The sequence below is a fragment of the Ursus arctos genome, chromosome X (assembly GCF_023065955.2).
Source record: "Ursus arctos isolate Adak ecotype North America chromosome X, UrsArc2.0, whole genome shotgun sequence".
NCBI classification, from domain to species: domain Eukaryota; kingdom Metazoa; phylum Chordata; class Mammalia; order Carnivora; family Ursidae; genus Ursus; species Ursus arctos.
The window spans coordinates 15278418-15295059 of record NC_079873.1 but is presented as its reverse complement, the minus strand read 5'-3'; the positions used below and the strand labels follow the sequence as shown (position 1 = coordinate 15295059).

The window sequence follows — 16642 nt, the reverse complement described above, 5'->3', positions numbered from 1 at the left end:
GACCCACAATGAGAAGAATCAATACAAACAGATTCAGGAATAAAACAGATGACAGCATTTTTAGACAAGAGCATTGAAACAGTTATTATAACTATACTTCATACGTTCAAGAAGATAGAGGACACATGTGGGACGAGAATGGGACTGTACTGGGTGTCGTCCATGGGGGGTCAATTTGGGGGTGATGTAACTGTTAGATCAGAGATCGTATGCCCATACCAGATGACTTGGTCTTTTCATCCCTATTTATCTATAAGTTACACTCTCGTTTGTTCCGTCATATAATCCATCGGTAGCATATCTTAGAGGAAAATAACTTACAATTTTTAATAGACCTTATGAAGTCCACCTTTTTCTCACAAGTTTCTGGCTTACTCATTATATCTACTTAAAACATCTTATGAGTTTCACTTATATTTTATATGGCAATATTTTACATACAATCTATGCTTAATACTACTTGTGAGTTTCATCCATCCTATTTGCTTTTCTTGTATCGTATGGCAGATTACAATAATCTTTGTCCATACAATATTTATAGCATCTACACAAAGTATATCTGTCTACAGCCATATCCATATCTATCTCTCAGTATCTGTATCTAATATGACAGCAGGGACTTTGGCTGTGTTGTTCACTGTGCTATCTCCAGCACCAAGGACAGTGCCTGACACATAATAGGTGCTCAATGAATCTTTGTTGAATTACTATATATGTTAAAGTTTTCCCAACAAATACATATACTATCATGCAACATGGTTGTCTTTTGTCACTATTTGCTCTTAATTCTTAGATACGATGAAAAAAGTAATGAAACTGCCGCTCATATGGTAACTAAAATATTTTTTACAGGGGCACCTGGGTAGCGCAGTCATTAAGCGTCTGCCTTCGGCTCGGGGCGTGATCCCAGCATTCTGGGATCGAGCCCCACATCAGGCTCTTCCGCTGGGAGCCTGCTTCTTCCTCTCCCACTCCCCGTGCTTGTGTTCCCTCTCTGGCTGGCTGTCTCTCTGTGTCAAATAAATAAAAACAAAATCTTTTAAAAAAATATTTTTTACAACATTGAATGAGTCCAAGAGCTAACTAGTTTGGCCACAATTGGTATGAATAACCAGCCTACAATAAAATAAAGGAAATGAGAAAAACGTCGAGGTTTAATCTTACTTTTTGACTACAGTGCTTCCACTATATTCAATCCACTGTTGTAGGTCAAGTGACATCTCTGCATGGGGGCAAAGTGGTCTTCAAGACACGCACTTAGTAAGGGACAAGGCAGGGGTAAGAACTGAACAACTATTCAACCACACAGAAGAGACTAATCCAGCATTTTGTAATTTTCTCTGTGTGGCTGGGGGTAGGAGGCAGGAAGAACACCAGGAGAAGGGCCTGGGGCATGTTTCAGGTGCGCAAATTACTGGAGACAATAAGAAAGTGCACTGTGCACACCAACTGTGGGGACGGTGATTGTTAGCTAAGCACATTCTGGGTTCTTTACCCAGCAGGGTTTGTGTTTAGAGGAAAGTATTATTTAAGCCAGCATTCACAACTCCTGTGAGTCTCAGTCAGCAGGGCCCCAGTGAGAGCTGGAAGGAACACAAGAAGATTGAAGTGGGGGCAACAGCAAGACGCTGGCCAGTGATTGTGAAATGGGCATTTTTGCCTTCCTGAAGGCTGTGCCAGTCATTGGAATAATCTCAGATAAAAAGGCACATTAGGAAAATTACTATTATTATGCATTCAAAGGTACAAGGAAAATATGTCCAAACTATTTTTTTAAAGCTCAGAACAGAAGCACTGGAAGTTTTCCCTAGCTTCCCTCTTCCCAATTCTGGTCTGTGTGTTTTTACAGATCTCCTCAGAGCCCATTTTCCATTCATTGGCCACAAAAGGTGGTATACAATGTCACTTGTTGACGTTCCTAATTTCTATCAGGACTAGAATTAAGGAAGGATTTTTTCAAAGATTTATACTGGCACTTTCTGCTTTCTTTTGGGGGTGGGATGGAGGCATGGACTGTATTGTTACTGAAACATGAAGAGAAGCCAAACCTGATTTTGTAAGGTAAGTCCTATCTTGCTTTTGTCAGAATGGCTTGTGATGTGTTGTAAAGGACACCAACAAGAAAGTAAAAAGACAACGCACAGAATGGGAGAAAATATTTGTAAATCATGTATCTGATAAGGGACTTATATCCACAATATAAAAAGAACTTTTACAACTCAATAATAAAGACAAATACCCAGTTTAAAAATGAACAAAAGAGCTGAATGGACATTTCTCCAGAGAAGTTATACAAATAGTGAATAAACACATGGCAAGATGCTCAACATCATTAACCATAAGGGAAATGCAAATCAAAATCACAGTGAGGTACCACTTCACACCGTAGGATGGCCGTAATCAGAAAGCCAATAACAAGTGTCGGTGACAGTGAGGAGAAATTGGAACCATCATATACTGTTGGTGGGAATGTAAAATGGTGGAGCCTCGTTGGAAAACAGTGGCAGTTTCTCCAAAGGTTAAGCATGGAGTTCTCATATGACCCAGAAAGCCCATTTCTAGCTATATGTCCTCTGTCCACACCTTGTATGATTCCATATATATGAAATGTCCAGAATAGGCAAAGCTATAGAGACAGAAAGTAGATTGGTTGTTGCTTAGGACTGAGGGGTATTGGAGGAGAGGCAGTGAGTGTTATGGATACTGGGGTTTGGGGGGGATGATGAAAATGTTCTAAAACTCAGTGTGGCGATGGGTGCTCAACTCTGTGAATATACTAAAAACCACTTAAATGGGTGAATTGGATGATTTGTGAATTGTATCTCAATAATACAGTATCAAAAATGAAAAACCCAAACCCAAAAACCTTGTGACAACGTCCAGTGCATCCTACCTTTTATTTCTTTTTTCATTTTTTAAAAAGATTTTTTTTTAATTTCTTTGAGAGAGAGAGAGCTCACAAGTGGGGGATAGGGGCAGAGGGAGAGGGAGAAACAGATTCCCAGCTGAGCTCGAACCCAGGACCCTGAGATTATGACCTGAGCCGAAGGTAGGCGCTTAACCAACTGACCCAGCCAGGCGCCTCACAGTCTATCTTTTAAATAAAAGTACTACTTGCAGTGGTAATACTACATCTTAATATTGGAGCATAAAATTGTGAGGCTGGTAAGATCCAGAGTAAAGATCCGTTTGGGTTCACAGCATTTCATAGGTTAGGCAAGCATCCTACTTGGAGTCCATTTTCCTGGCATAGAAAATTTGTTGCTGGCGATTCCTGGTGCTTTGTCAAAGTCACAGTGAAAGTCAGGACGAGCAGGCCTCCAGAACTGGGCTTACGAGGGCCATGCTCTTGACAACTGGGGACAAAGAGCACAAAATCAGAGGCGATTTATTTATCTTTTAGTTAATGTATTTACTTATCTTTATCAAAATCAGAGGTGTTTGAAAGAAGCATCTTCTCACCTCAATTCTGGGTTAATACTACCTCTGTATTCAGTTTGAAATTGATTATTTACCTCCAACCAGCGCTTTGAAAGAGTCTTTACTCCGCTTGAAAAGCTTCAAATTGTTTTGAGGGAAAAAACCGGGACTCCTAAGGTTTGTCAGTTTGGAGGGATGACAACAACAAACCCCCGAAGTTGAAGAATCCGCCCTCCTCAGGCGCTGCCCGGGGGAGGCGGCAGGGGGCGCCCTGCCAGCTCCTGCCCCGCCGCCCTTCCCAGACCTCCCCCCGCCCTCCGCTAGCCCTGACGTCCCCAGCCCCCGCCTCTCTCTCCCCAGCCTTCAAAGGGCGCTCGGGGGCTGCGGGGCTGCAGTTTCCGTCCGCGGCCGCGAGGCTCTGCCTTCACCTGCCCGCCGCGGGCTCACCGGCGCGCGCTGGCTCCCGCACCTCCCCGCCCGCGCGCCGGGAACAGGTGCCGGGACTGCTTGCGGCCCGCAGCCGACCGCAGCCGCCCGCCGCGCGTCCGGAGGTGGGGCCCGGGAAGGGCGCGCACTGCGGCCACATGGAGAGCGGCGGCGGGACTGCCCCGGCTGGGGCTCTCGGGGCGGCGGCCGAGTCACCACCGTGCCCGCTGTCGCCGGGAGCCGAGGGCGCGGCGGGGCCGGCGGAGCCCGACGGGGCGGCTGAGGGCGCGGGGAGCGGGGGCGGGGGCGAGGACGGGGGCGGGCCGCGGCGGGCTCTGCGGGCAGTATATGTGCGCAGCGAGAGCCCACAGGGCGGCGCGGCCGGCGGCCTCGAGGCGGGGGCGCGCCAGTGCCTGCTGCGGGCCTGCGAGGCCGAGGGCGCCCAGTTCATCTCCGTGCCCTTCGGGGAGCTGGACTTCGGGGAGACAGCTGTGCTCGACGCCTTCTACGACGCAGGTGAGGCGGCTGCCCCCTTCGCCCTCACCCCACCCTATCCGCTTTCCTGACCCTGGCCCGCGCCAGGGCCCCGGCGCCTCCCCCGCCTCGCCTCCCCTGACTCTCACCGCCAGCCCTCCCTGCCTTTCCGCGAGGGCAGAGTAAGTGGCATTGTACCATTTTACAGATAAGAAAATGGAGGCCGGTGGCTTTTAACCTCGATATTTTTCGATCTCCTTAAAGAGCGGTTGACCCAAGAAACAGCCCATACCCAGATGATGCAGAGCCCTCCTCCCCACCCAGCTTCTACTTCCTCACTCCAGCCATGTCCCTTACAGCAGTGCGTGGACCCCAGCCCTAGCTACACATTAGAATCACCTGGGGAAATTTAAAATTCCTCATGTCCAGATTGTATCCCAGACGAATGATCCCACAATCTGAGGCCTCACGAGTTTTTAATGCTTTCCCAGGTGATTCCATTTTGCAGCTGAGAGTGGGAATCCGTGTGTGTTTATCTCTGTGTAGGAGAAGGTGCTCTTAGAAATGCCCCCACTGCTCTTTCCAGTACTTCAAGTCCTGCCGCAAACACTCTGATAGTGGGGCTGTGCTCTACCACCGGTGTGACAGCTCTATTTTATCCCATAACGCACAAGCATTTGGGGGTTCCGGGTCTCCTCCCTTGCTGGAATGTGATACTAGATCTCCAAGCTTGCTGTGATAAGCGTGTGGTAAGAATCCAGTCTTAAAATCGATACTTTCTGGTTGGCAAGTTTCTCCAGGTGTGGAATGGATTGCTGTTTGGATGTTTTTCCTTACCGACCCTTTGGAATCTATGTGACGAGCCTCTGGCACTTGGGTGACATTAATAAGCCTTGTATGTGGGACAGCAATTACCTGGTTTGTGCCTTGGTTTCTCCACTGGTCAAGAGGTGGTAACAGTGCCCACCCTAAGCCTAAAACCATGTGAGAAGGTATAGGGGGAGTTTGAGAGCCCGGCCACAGCCCGCGGAGGCTATAAGCTAGGTCTCTTGCCATCCATTGTCAGCCAGAGGCAACAGCGATCTCTGTTTTCTGCAGAGCAAATCCTCCCCACCTGGAAGGGGGCAGGGTGTCAGGCTTGTTCAAACAAAGCGGCAGCTGAGCCCCTTGAAAACGCTCTCTTGACATTTCTGACCAGAGTGTCCTCCTTAGTGCTAAGTCTTTTTAGAAAAGTTCCTCGGGAGTCCACTTCACCCAGAACCACTCGGTTCCTTCTCCTCCGAAATTAGAGTTTGAAAAGACTCTTCTGTGAAAGGTTAAATGTTGCTTTTGCTGCACCGCACAACTGTAGCCTCTTGCCTGCTGGTGCCAACTCTGAAGATTGGTGCGCCCCAGCGCCCCTCCTCTGGGACGGGGTGTGTAAGCGTGCGCGCGCGCCTGTGGCGGGGGGGGGGGGGAGCGAGAGCGAGCGCGCTACACGACAGGCACCTCACCTTTTCTTGCTCTGGGTCCAGCTCGCCTAGAATTTTCTGCATCATGTACCTCCTTTGGTTGACCTTGGCTTGGTCTTGACTAAATCCTTTCTCAGTACGTCATAAATAGAACTAAAAAAGAACTAGTAAATTCTTTTCATGGGTTTGACCAAGGATGTATGCAACTCCGGTTTATGGATTAAGCAGAGGACCCTCCCCCACCTCTCCTGGCTTCCGGATCTCTACCACTCACGGACTTTGGGCATCTCCACCAAAACAAAACAACAGCAACAACAAAAACCCCACAGAAAACCAAATCTGGCACTTTTGCTTCTTTGTGAAAGTTCTAAAAGCACGCTGTGCAACGCGGTGGCCACTAGCCACAGGTGGCCGCTCACGCCGAGTCAGCTTAAAGGCACTAGGTCAGTTCGTTATTTGCGCCAGCTGTACTGCGAGGGCTCAACAGGCACAGTGAAGAGCGCATTCTCCTCATCACGGAAGGTCCCCCTAGACTCTGCTGTTCTAGAAAACCGCTTCTGGGGGACAGGACCAATTGAGCTGTCCCCAAATGTATTTTAGGGAGCCTGGTAGATGTGAAGTGTGAGTTCTTCCAGTCTCTTGTACTCCTGGCAAGGCAAAGCTGGGCTGGAGTGTGTTTTCTCACTCCTTGTGCAGTTTTCCGTGGTCCTATGTGGGTCTGGTGGAGAGGTTCGGGGTCGCTGGTGTCTGGGTGGTCTGATGGGGTATGATAGGACCAGTGATGCTGACGAAAGAACACTGACACGGCCACGAGCACTTGAAAAGGAAATCTGAAAATATTTGTAACATAAAATTTGCCATTTAACATTTCCATGCATTTCATTGGCGTTATGTACATTCACACTCTTGTGCAACGAGCACCACCGTCCCTCTGCAGAACTTTTTCATCAGCCCAAACAAAAACCTCTGTGCCCCTTCAGTAACTTGTCCTTCCTCACTCCCCCAGCCCCTGCTAACCGCTGTTCTACTTTCTCCGTGAATTTGCCTGTTCCAGAAATTTCATATAACTGGAATCATACAGTATTTGCCTTTTTGTGTCTGGCTTATTTCGCTTAACAGTGTCCTCGAGGTTCCCTCGCACTGTGGCGCATCGCAGAGTGTCCTTGAAGGCTAATGAATACGCCAGTGTTAATCCTGGCCTCTGCAGATGGGCTTTCGGGTCATTTCCACCTTTAGGCTCTTGTAGATAATGCCCTGATGACCATGCCTGAGTACCTGCTCGAGTCTCTGCTTTCACTTTCCGGGGTATACACCCACCTAAGGAATTGCTGAGTCGTATGGTAATTTCATGTTTAATTTTTTTTTTTTTTGAGGGACATCCTGTTCACTTTTAGCAGAGGTGGTGGTCATCCCTGTGTGCCTTTGGTCTGCATAAGGACTAGCTTTTACTTTATTTTTTAAACATCTGTCCTCCGTCTTCAAAGAGGAGAGTCTGGAATTTAGTCGAACTGTTCAGTGAGGGTCAATCCCTTGGTTATTTCCAGTGCTTAGAAAACAAGACAGGTCTTCTTTCTTTTTTTTTTTTCCCCTAGAAAAAAACCCCTTCTTGGGGATGTGCCTTGATTCCTTTGGTTTAAATGCCCTTGTATCTACTTGAACAGAATTCGGAGTCCTGACTTGTGGTCACTTATTGCGCATGCGGAGTGTATGTACATGGAGCAGCCTGTCCTGCTTCTCCAGTGCATGCTGTGTGTCTTTCTAGGAGCTTCTCGGTGCTTGTGGACACAGCAAAAACCGAGACTTCCTGCAGAAAGGAAATCTGTGTAACTGCTGTTTTCCCACACATTTTGAGAGGGAAATTCTGTTTTCCTGGACACTATAGTTGAACACGCTTACTGTGGTATCAAATCTTAAACGGGGGTCTGGTTCGGTAGAACCCAGAACACTTATCTCCAAGGAACGCATCGTATTATTGATGCCCGTTTACTCTTCAGTTGGTTGGGTGGTTAATGACTGATCTAACTTAGAGCCTCCAGCTGTGTGCTAATTTGTCGCCTTCTTGCCTCAGCTAGTAACATGTCCAATGACAAGAACCACCCCTTTGATCAAGCCTTGTCCCTACCTGCCCTGGGGCGCAAGTTCTCTTCCCATTGCTGTTGGGTCTGGCTCTGCCTAACTTGCTCCTCTCTGAACCTCATTTAGATGCTGACCCAGGGGCCCTGCTTCTGAGGTCTTTGTTTTTCAGTTATGTGCATGGTGATTTTCCAGGTGGTGAGTTATTACCACCTACGGTAGGAAATCCTTGCACTTCCTGACTATCCAGTAAAAAGACCAAGGCCAGGGCTTTAGTCTCCAGATGAGCTACTTGGCTTTGCTCTATCCTGAGGACACCCCTTTTCTGGCTGGCTCACACAGAGTCATTGGGAGGATGCAAAGTGTGGTGGAGATTGCTGACTTACCAGAGATTCACGCTCCTAGTTGTGGCTGAACAGTGCGGACTACATTTCCCAGCGCTCTTTGAGTCTCAGTGGGAGGCAAAACTGGTTCTGGCCAATGACATGGAAGTACAGGTGGTGTCTGTCGCTTCTGGGCTGAGGTGTTAGCATATCTAGTAGTCCTTCCCGTACTTTTCCATGGTCCCCAGTGTAGACGATGGTGGTGGCTCAAGATGGAAGGCACCTGGATCCCTAAACTACTCTTTGGAGGGTAGCTGTTGGAGCAGGAATGTTCACTTAGGGGTTTGCATAAGCAAGAGAGAAGCTTTTGTTTGGTCAGGCTGCTAAGATTGGGGGTTGGGGGTTATCGCAGTAAGAGTATAACTTGGGTCATGAAAAGCGAGCACAAATGCTAGAAAGTCGTCTGCAAGTTGTGCCTTTCCAAGACGAGGTCAGGCCATATATCCCCTCATGTCCTGGATCCTCCCCATTCATAATCTCTGCCGACTGCGGGGCCCACGCCCTGCCGCTGTGCGTGAGGAGGGCAGAAGACGCGGGCACCGCTGGGCTCATACCAGCCGTGCAAGGACACGTTCTCGCTTCTGTTTGGTTTCACTGGTTTTGGAGGCTAGGTTATTTTTTTCCTTTTGTATCAAATGATACTATAGTGATTCTGTTAGTTTTTAAGCTGACGGCAATATCAGGCTTTCTGCCTGGTTTAAAGTACGGCCGCCTCTAGTCCCTTTTGCTGCCCTTTCCGTGGGCTATGTCCAGCTTCTCCATCTGTAATGTCACTTGTGGATTTTTTTTTTTAAAGATTTTATTTCTTGAGGGTGAGAGCACGAGTGGGGAGAGAGGAAGACGGACAAGCAGACTCCCCACCGAGCGGAGAGCCCGACATGGGGCTCCATCGCAGGACCCCGAGATCCTGACCTGTGCCAGAGTTAGATGCTTAACCGGTGGAACCACCCAGGCGCCCCATACTTGTGATTCTTCCTCAGGTTGATGTGTCATGTGGCGAAGGCAGTGCCCCGCAAGCATCCATGTCTTCTTCCACAGTTCCGAGTCTCCCTCGAGTTAACTTGGGCCCTGGTGATTAGTGCCGGCCTGTGAGATGTGAGCAACATCAAGTGTCACTTTGAAAGTGACCGAGACATTAGTGTGCCACCTCCATCTCTCTTGGCCTCTCTTATGGCATCCTCGAAGGTCATGTGTTCAAGTTGGTAGTCAAGCCCCTGAAGTCTCGGGCATTTGTCTCCTGTGGCAGCATAGCCTAGCTTACCCTGACTGACAAAGCTGGCAATGCGTTCTGCTGGACATGGCTAAAGGCAGCTCTGCGCTTTTGTGGGCTTAATCCACGGGTGCCTTGGCTTCTGCTCAAGAGCCTTAGAAATGCCTAAGGATGGCTCGTAATTGGGTGCATACTCTCCCCATCGCTCTGGAAAATGCATGAAGTTCGAAGGAAGCCAGGCCTGTGCGATGTTGGGGGTTTGACGGTTGTAGAATGTGCCGTGTGTGTGGCATCTCCGCGTGGTCGGGAGACCGGCCGCATCCGTTTCCAGCAGAATGTAAGGGCAGTGGTTCGACATGATCTTCTCTTAAAACACGAAACATGGATGAGCAAAATCATCAACCTGGGGGTCAGTCTTGACCCCACCCCCTCAGTCATTGCCAAGTCCAGCCTATTGCTTCCAAAATAGTTCTCAGATCTGCTTGACTTTGCTCTATGTGCCCCTCCTCCCCGGTCCAGGCATTATCTTCCCTTATCCACATTGCTGCCAACAGGCAACAGCTTTGTCACCGGCCTCTTGAGGTTGGGTCAGTCGTGGTGTGTTCCCCTCTGTGTCATCTCTGCCTAAAGCGTCCTCCGCCCTCACATCTCCATTCTTCCGGGGAGCCTTCACACACTCCTCACCTGCTCTCTGCCAGCGTGGATCACACCAAGGTTTTCATTCCCAGAGAGTAACACAGTTGTGATTACATAATTACTGATAATTAACTCTTCAACGGTAGGGAGCCGGAGAAGATTTTCTTTGCTACTCTTGGAGTGATTCTTAGGAATATCTGTCCAGTTCCTTTTTAGAATAACTCTCAGTGGACACATGATGCTGGGTTTCTCCTGTTGAGATGAAGCAAAACTTGTTCGGTACCCTCAGAAGGAAATCAGAATGTGGTTTCCTGTAGAAACCATGTTGAAAATGGTGGCCAGGCATAGATACAATGAGTTGTGATTTTTATGAAGAAAGAGGAGACATCCTAATGACACATTTCTGGATCTGAAGCTTTCTCCTCAGTGGTATATCTCAAATAGAAAAGATGAGAACAGCTCACACTGGACACCCTGGAATGGAACCAGTGGTTTGAACTGTGTTCTGGGAATACTGGTTCTTTCCATTTGTCCACATTTTCTGCGATGTATATTTTTCATAATGGGATTTTATTTTAAACAAGAGCAGTGGGAGATGAAAGATGGGGTTGTAACTCCGAAGTCCCCTCTCTCCCCGCTGGAGACAGTGGCGTTGCTTGCTCGGGCTACAGTGACTTTCCTCGAGAGGACAAGACCACCTGAGCCCCTGGCTGGACCTCAGCTGTCCTCTGCTGGACCTGGCTGCTGGCTTGCCCATGGGGGCCGCTGCCAGAGCCTCCTTCCTGTGTAGCTGCTGTTACTGCTACTGACTCAGCATTGAACCTGGAACTTTACTCAATTCGTGGTCATGCGGGCTGAGTGAAAGGAGCATTGCACCTGCAGCATTTCCTCGCAGCTTTGCTGTTTGAGCCTTGAGTGCATTTAGGGTAGATAAACCGTCGGGGGCTGGCCTGCTGCATTGCTGGCTATATGTTATTGGGACAGAATGTGTTTTGGGTTCCCAGCAGCCAACTTGAAAACCATACTTTGGAATTGCAAGCCATAAACTATTGTTGAAAGCCTCTGTGTATCAGGCTTTGGGATAGGAACTGTTTAAATCCTGGTCAAATAACATCAGTGGGGGAGGGGTGAACTTGTGCGAAGCCAGCTGGAAAATTTCTTGCCCCCCCATACCTTCCTGGCTTTCGGGCTATTTTGGGTGTGGCAGGGCTTGGCCAAAATGCCTGGCGGTTGCTGGGGCTTGGTTGGTGGTGGGAGGTGCCGCGCAGGAGGGAGTTGAGCTGCGGACTGCGGCAGGAAGCAGAGTTCACTGGAGAACCGGGGTCAGCCCGGGGGAACGTGCACAACTGGACAGGGGTGGAGGCAGGAGACGAGTAGCCACATTAGACGTAGTTGAATTTTTTCTTCAATTTTTATTGTGGAAAATTTCAAGCATGGACATTACAAGAGCTTCGACAGTGATTAACACTGTGCCACACTGATTTCTTCTTTACCGCTACCTACTCCCTGCCCCACTCTTGTTATTACAGTCTTACACATTTTTAACCTACGGTGTGTGTATACAGTGAAATGTACCCATCTCCGCTGCACAATTGGAGAAATGACTAAACCCACATGAACAGACCCTGTCACAATAGAAGTTCCTTCTGTCCAGAAAGTTCTCTCATGTCCCCTCTTGCTCATTCCCCTCTCCGCTCCCATTCCTGGCCCCAGGGAGTGGCTGAGATGCCATCACCACCAGTCGGAGCTGCCTGTGCTAGAGTTTTGTGTAAGTGGGCTCATACAGCGCGTACCGTCTGGGGTCTGGCTTCCTTTGCTCGGCATGACATTTTTGAGATTCACCCACACGGTGCCGTGTATCTGTAGTTTGCTCCTTGTTGGTGCGTTGCATGCATATACCGCAGTCGGTTTAGTCATTCTGTCGAAGGACGTGTGCGTGGTTCCCAGTTTGGGCTTTTATAAGCAAAACTGTTAGGAACATTTGCATATAGGTCTTTTTTGTGGGCAAATGTTTTCATTCCTCTTGAGTAAATAACCAGCAGTGGAATGGCTGGATCAAAGGGTAGATGTGTGTTAGACTGTATAACAGACCTCCAAACCTTTTTCGCAAGTGGTTGTACTATTGTATATTCCTAGCACTGATGCCCAAGAGTTCTGGCGGCTTCACGTCCTCACCAGCCTTTTGTATCACTGAGCTTTTTGACTTTGGCCTTGCTAGTGGGGCTGTAGTGGTTTTTCATTATGGTTTTAATTCCCCTTTCCTTGATGATTAATGATCTTTTTTTAAAAAAAGATTTTATTTATTTATTCGACAGAGATAGAGACAGCCAGCGAGAGAGGGAACACAAGCAGGGGGAGTGGGAGAGGAAGAAGCAGGCTCATAGCGGAGGAGCCTGATGTGGGGCTCGATCCCAGAACGTCGGGATCACGCCCTGAGCCGAAGGCAGACGCTTAACCGCTGTGCCACCCAGGCGCCCCTGATGATTAATGATCTTGAGCATGTTTTCATGTGCTTTTTGGCCGTGCAGATATCTTCCTTTGTGAGGTGTCTGTTGAGACCATGTACCCATTTAATTGGGTTGTCCTGTTATTATTGAATTACAAGAGTTCTTTATGTATTCTGGGTTCAAGTGCTTTGTCAGACGTATATTTTGTGAGCATTTGCTCGCAGACTGTGGCTTCCTTATTCATCTCCTTGGGACTTGTGATGAGCGGAGAATTTTCACTCTGATGAAGTCTCCTCAAGGTTATTTTCCTGGAAAGGTTGCCTTCTGTGTGCTCTCTGAGAAGTCTTTGCCTCCTTTCTGGTTGTACACAGACTCTTTCTTCCGAACACGTGACTGTTGGAGCTTTTACACTGAGGTCTGTGATTGCCTGCAAATGAAGTTTGACGCAGGTGACTTGTGATGAAGCACACCTGACACCTTGTCTCAAGCACCTGAGAGCAGGGTCTCGCCCCAGCTGAGTGTTCCAGGCACTTGGAGTGGCATTGCCAGAACCACGGCTGCCTGCCTTGTGCCTCGCCACCCTGGAAAGTGTCGGAAGTGCAGGTTATCCTTCGGGCAGATGGCCTTTCTGCCTTCCGGAGTACAGACCCCCAAAACAGATCCATGATGACACTTGACCAGCATGTGTTCCGTCATTGTGTCCCCCTGCCCTTGGTGATACAAGTGGCAGAGGGGAAAAGACCTTGGCTTTGCAGATCAGGTTTCCATGTTTGCCCTGTCCTTTATTGGCTGTGTGACCCTGGATAAGCTTACTTAACATCTCTGAGCCTCATTAAAAAAAAAAAATCTCTAGGTAGAGATTGAAGCATAGTGCCCTGGAGTTGGTAAGTGCTCAACAATGTCAGGTGGTAGGGTCACATTATACTCCCATAGTGGGGTCAGACAGTTCCCCCCCCCCCAAGATTGGAGGTTGGAGATTTAATCCTAGCTCCATTCCTGGTCCTGTGCTGAAGAATGGAAGTGAGGAAAAGGTACAAACCCCTGCTTTGATATGCTCTTGATTTTCTTCTTTCTATCAAGGTACAGAATACATACAGAAAAGAGCACAATCTTAATTGTACTGCTCTACGAGCTTTCACAAGCGCTACGTGCTGTGTAACTCCACACTTGGATTGAAAAAGGGAACGCCAGTAGCACCCCAGAGTGTGCTGGCTTCTGTTGTCCAGCCTGGCCAAGAGCAACAACTGTCCTGGTGTCTCAGCATAGGTTAGCTTTGTCTGTTGGTGTATTTCTTTTTCTTTTTTAAGTTTTTATTTTAATTCCAATGTAGTTGACATATGGTGTAATATTAGTTTTAGGTGTAGAATATAGTGATTCAAGCCCATAGGTCACCTGGTGCTCATCAGAACAAGTGCCCTCCTTCATCCCCACCACCTGTCTCACCCACCCCCCCACCCCCCCACCTCCCCCCCCACTTCCCTCTGGTGACGAGCAGTGTGTTCCCTAGAGTTAAGAGTCTGTTTTTGGTTTGTTTCTCTTTTTATAGAAGGAATCATACAATTTCCTTTTTTTGTCTCTGGCTTCTTTCACTCACCATTACATTTGTAGATTTCCTCTCTATTGTTAATACAGCAATAATTTGTTCATTTTCGTTTCTATGTAGTATTTCATTGTAAGAATACACCACAGTTTGTTTTCTGTTGTTGAACATTTGAGTAGTTCAAATTAGGAACAGTGCCGCTGCTAAGAATATTGTACTTTTTCAAAAACAAAAACCCAAGAACCCAGCTCTCTTGAGATGAAATTGACCCACCGCATTGGTTGTTCGTACGTGTCCGGAACCGTGTGGCCGGGACCACGGCTGGTTTCAGGCCACTTTTCTTGCACCCAGAAAAGAAGCCTGTGCCCATTGGCAGTCATTCCCGGTTCCAGCCACCTAGCCCTGGCCCCGGGCAACCATTACTCTCCTTTCTGTCTCTCTCGATGTGCTGATGCATCTGAACGGCCTTATGTGACCTGTCTTTTGTGACTGGCTTCCTCTCACTCGTGCCCACGGTTCATCCGTGCGGTTGCACGTATCTGGACTGCGTTCCTTTTGTACGGCGGCAGGAAATTCCGCTGGACGGATATACCACCTTGTTTTTATCCCTGTGGATGGATATTGGGGTGGTTTCTAATTTTGCTTAACACCGCAACTTTTTTCTTGCGTTTCTCTTGAATATGTGCCTAGGAGTGGGATTTCTAGGTCCTGTGATAACTCTCTGTTTAACCTTCTTTAAAAAAAATTGCATTGTGATTAAAACAACAGCTAATATAAAATCTACCTCAGCCATTTTCAAATGAGCTGTTCAGTACGTTCAGTACGTCCACTTTGTTGTGCAACCAATCTCTAGAACTTGTCCATCTTCAAAAACTGAAACTCTCCACCCATTAAACAGCTCCCAGTTTTCCCCTCCTCTCAGCCCCTGGCAACCACTATCCTGCTTTCTGTTTCTATGATTTGACTACAGGACAGACTTCACGTAAGTGGAATCATACAGTATTTCTTTTTTGTGTGTGCCGGGCTTATTTCACCTAATGTAATGTCCTCGATGTTCATCCGTGTTGTAGCATGTGTCCGAATTCCCTTGCTTTTTAAGGTTGAATAATCTGTTGTAGGGATATACCATATTTTGTTTTATCCATTTATCTATCAATGGACACTGGGGTTGCATCCATCTTATATTTAACCTTTTGGGGGACTGCTTGCTCAAAGACCGTTGTCCAAAGCAGCTACACATATGAGCGTTCCAGTCACACCAGATCCTCATCACCACTGCTCGTTCTCTCTTTGTCGCAGCTGTCCTAGTGCGTTTCAAGTGGTAGCTCACGGCGGTTTTGATTTGCGTTTCCCTGGTGACGAAGGGTGTTGACTTTTCATGCGTTTGTTGGTCATTTGTATATCTTCTTTGGAGAAATGTCTGTTCGAATCCTTTGCCCATTTTTTTTTAGTTATTTGTCCTCTTACTATTGAGTTGTAAAAATTCTTTATATGTTCTGCAGACAGATCCCTTGTCAGATACGTGATGAGCAAATTTTCTCTCCCATTCTGTGATATATCTTTGAACTTTCTTGATGCTGTTCTCTAATGCACAATTTTCAAAAAATTTGATGAAGTCCAATTTATCTATTTCTTTTATCCCATCTACACTGTTTCCCCTAAGTTTTTTTTTTTTTTGGTTCCTTATTTATCCTTACAGTGTTTCTTTATTTCAGTTGTCCGAACGCTGCAATCTGCAAGCTGCCTGCTTTCGTTTTGTAAGGAAAGTTACATTGAAACGCATCCGTCCATCTCTGCAATGGCGGAAACCGTGTAGCCCGCAAAGCCAAAAATAGTTATTATTAGGTCCTTTATGGAGAAAGTGTGACCACTTGTGCTATGTAAATAAAAGCACATAAGAATGTGCATTCTTATTCTCCCTTTCTTATTTAAAAGGTACCAGACCAAATACACTTGTGCATCTTGCGTTTTTCCATTAACAGTTGAGCCTGGACCACTTTCCAAATCAGAATATGGGAATCTTCCTTTTTCTTTTTTATAGCTGGATAGTACTTGGGTGGATATATATTGTTTATTTTACCAATCCCTCCTTAAAGGATACTTGGAGAGAGATATATTTTGGCTACTAAGCTGTGGTGAATAATTTCGTGTAGGTGCTATTTAATATGTATATAGGTCTCTTTGTTCATTAGGTACCCAGAGGGGCGTTTGTGTATTAAAGAACAAAATGCACCTGTAATTTTGTAGCTAGTCTCAGATTCCTATCTCTGGGTTATACCATTTTGTACCTTGTCTTTCTTTATGGCCAAACTGGTTGCCAATCTTTTGACTCTTGGTAATCTGATAGTTGAGAGATGGTATCTCAGTTTGAGCTTGTATTTCCCTTATTCTGCATGCGGTTGGGCATATTTCCCCCCCCCCTTTTTTTTTCCTGAGAGCTATTTATTCATGATCCTTCCCTGTGCTTTTCACTCTTGGTTTATGGGCCTTTGGAAGAGGGTCTTAATTTCTAGATCTTTCTATGTTTGGCCATAAAGTCTTTGCTTTCTCTCTATTGTTCACATGGGATCATTTCTACTAAG

The 16642-nt window shown here is 47.2% G+C and overlaps 1 protein-coding gene across 2 annotated transcripts in view; it reads left to right on the top strand.

Moving 5' to 3' along the window:
- Positions 1-3989: 3989 nt before the first annotated feature.
- The window catches only part of MAP3K15 (mitogen-activated protein kinase kinase kinase 15), a 117549-nt gene continuing 104896 nt past the window's right edge, over positions 3990-16642 (top strand). For both annotated transcript variants that reach the window (XM_026480221.4, XM_057310416.1), the window contains exon 1: positions 3990-4362. In XM_026480221.4, coding sequence (XP_026336006.1) covers positions 4005-4362 — 358 coding nt within the window. In that variant the 5' untranslated portion in view covers positions 3990-4004. The remainder of the gene's footprint in view (positions 4363-16642) is intronic.